We start from the raw sequence: 2,289 nt of genomic DNA, 5'->3' as shown, positions 1-2,289 counted from the left end.
GTATGTAATATATATCAACGTTAAATAGTGATGTGTAGATAATGCATTTTTTTGGAGTGAATGGTCATAGGAACTACCAAAACATAATGACAATCAACATTAAATATCAATATTAATGGGGATAAGAGAGATTGAGGGTGTTTTGGTCTTCTTATCTCAAATAGGACCTAATGGAATAGTCAAAAAGAATATGGGTTATAAAGAAGTGGAGAGAGAGAGGAAGATGGAACATGACAGAGCTCCAGCGCGGCAACCAGATGACATCGTAGGGACGAAGATCCATTCCACGGTAGCAAGCTCACAGCAAGACCATGGTGGCGAGGACACTGACTCAGAACGCTCAGTGAAGGAGGCAGACTTGTTGGAGCGACATCACCGAAAGCTGAAAGATCCGGTGGGCGATAACGTAGCCAAGCCTCGCTCCTTTAAGGACGCCCTTACTCACCCTTTCTCCTTGACAGATGGCTTGGAACCGCTGGACCTTAGGGCAACAGCGCTGGACCTTGGGGCAGCAACATTAGAGGTTTCTAATTTAGAGACCACAATCCCTATCATTTTCCTTTCTAAAGATGAGATTGATAGGATCAGAGACCCTTGGCGAAGCACACTGATTGTTAAATTAGTGGGTCGGAATCTGGGTTATAATTTCTTCATGTCTAAGCTGAAAAGTCTCTGGAAACCCACTAGTACCTTCCATGGTATTGACCTTGGGAATCACTTTTATCTCATTAAGTTCAATGAAGCATCAGATCTTAACAAAGTCCTCTCTGATGGTCCCTGGTTCGTGGGAAGCAATTTCCTCTCAGTTCGAAGATGGGAGCCAGATTTTCAACCAACCAAGGCCAGTCTATTTACCACCATAGTTTGGGCTAGACTTCACAGTCTTCCAATTGAATACTATGATCATTCTATTCTCCAAAAAATTAGGAATACTCTAGGTAAGCTCCATAAAATGGACATCCATACAGTCAATGGAGATCGGGGTCGTTTTGCGCGTTTGTGCATCCAAATTGATCTAGCCAAGCCCTTAATAGCTAAGATCACAGTGGGGTCTAGTTTAGTCAGGGTAGCCTATGAAGGTCTGAGCTCTGTTTGCTTCCATTGTGGTCTGATTGGTCACAGAGTGGAGGAGTGGCAGAATACTGCCAATAAGAATACTCCAGTGGAGAACCAAGCAAATACTCCTCCAGCAGATGGTGAGCCTTTTGGCCCTTGGATGTTAGTTCAGAAACGCTCCAAGAGCTCTAAGAAGCAGGACCCGGCAAGCCACTCCAACGTTCAACCACGGAAGGTCTGGGTGAAGAAGACTGAAATTCAAATTTTGGTGCCTAATGGTCAGCCATAACCTCTCACTTCGTTGACCCCCTCCTCTGCCACCTTAATTGTTGATAGTGACCCTTCAGTACCTGAGGTGTCCCTGAGCAACCCTTTTGCTTGCCTCAGTGATAGCCCTGCCACCTCGTTACATCCTCCTAGTCTTTCTAACACTGATTTAGGCCCTTATCCTTTGTTGAACCCATCTCCCGATATTCCCCAGTCTGCTAATAATTTCTCTGACCCTGGTGATTCTTCTACACTGTCTACGTTATTTTGTGTTACCACTAACCCACCTCCTCTAGCCACTGTTTCTACAACTTCTTTAGCCCCTCAACCTCCTCAGAAAAAACCAAGCTTCAGAACCCCATCCTCCCCCTCATTCTCCACCAAACCATGCCACGTCGAAATCCCCAATTTCCCCACACCAACTCTCGCAACACCTCCAACCATCCATACAAACCAGTGGCAGACCTAGCTCTCCCAGACCTAGCTCTCCCTTTTCGTCTGAACAGTGTGGTAGGGCAGAACCAACAAGGTTGGTTCATGGAGACCTCAAACGGTGACTCCAGGATGGGAGACGGACTGATCGAGATGATTCAACGAGACCCAAATCACATCTTGGGCTGGTACGACAGCGAGATCATGAACATGTGGATGAACCTATTTATGTTCCTACCTTTACCATCCCCACTGCCTCACCGCTCAACGGTGGTTGTCAACTACCTGTCCACTCCATTCACCCATGCGATGGACTCTCCCCACCAGATCATACAGTTAAACCAAGTGATCATTCCCTCCTCAAACTTGCTTTCAAATTATCAACCGATACTCGAACCACTGATCGAGGAAACTTTTCTCTCTGCCCCACCCCTACCAACACGGGAGTTCATGCAAATGGATTTAATACCCTGAGAGTTCACCATCACGGGTCACCTCAATCAAGCAATAGTGGTCGAACAATCTCCGAAGCTC

General features: G+C 46.2%; 1 protein-coding gene across 1 annotated transcript; it reads left to right on the top strand.

Annotated features, from left to right (window-relative positions):
* Positions 1-223: 223 nt before the first annotated feature.
* LOC114284182 (uncharacterized) lies at positions 224-1,345 on the top strand. Its single transcript, XM_028227078.1, has one exon. It carries the CDS (start codon positions 224-226, stop codon positions 1,343-1,345), a length of 1,122 nt encoding a protein of 373 aa, XP_028082879.1.
* Positions 1,346-2,289: the final 944 nt, after the last annotated feature.

This window comes from Camellia sinensis, chromosome 1 (genome assembly GCF_055761805.1).
Source record: "Camellia sinensis isolate YWXY chromosome 1, ASM5576180v1, whole genome shotgun sequence".
Classification (NCBI taxonomy): Eukaryota; Viridiplantae; Streptophyta; class Magnoliopsida; order Ericales; family Theaceae; genus Camellia; species Camellia sinensis.
This window is presented reverse-complemented; position numbering and strand designations above follow the sequence as displayed.

Bases quoted from the DNA above. Each gene is read 5' to 3' on its own strand.
- LOC114284182 (XM_028227078.1), top strand. From the start codon at position 224: ATGGAACATGACAGAGCTCCAGCGCGGCAACCAGATGACATCGTAGGG.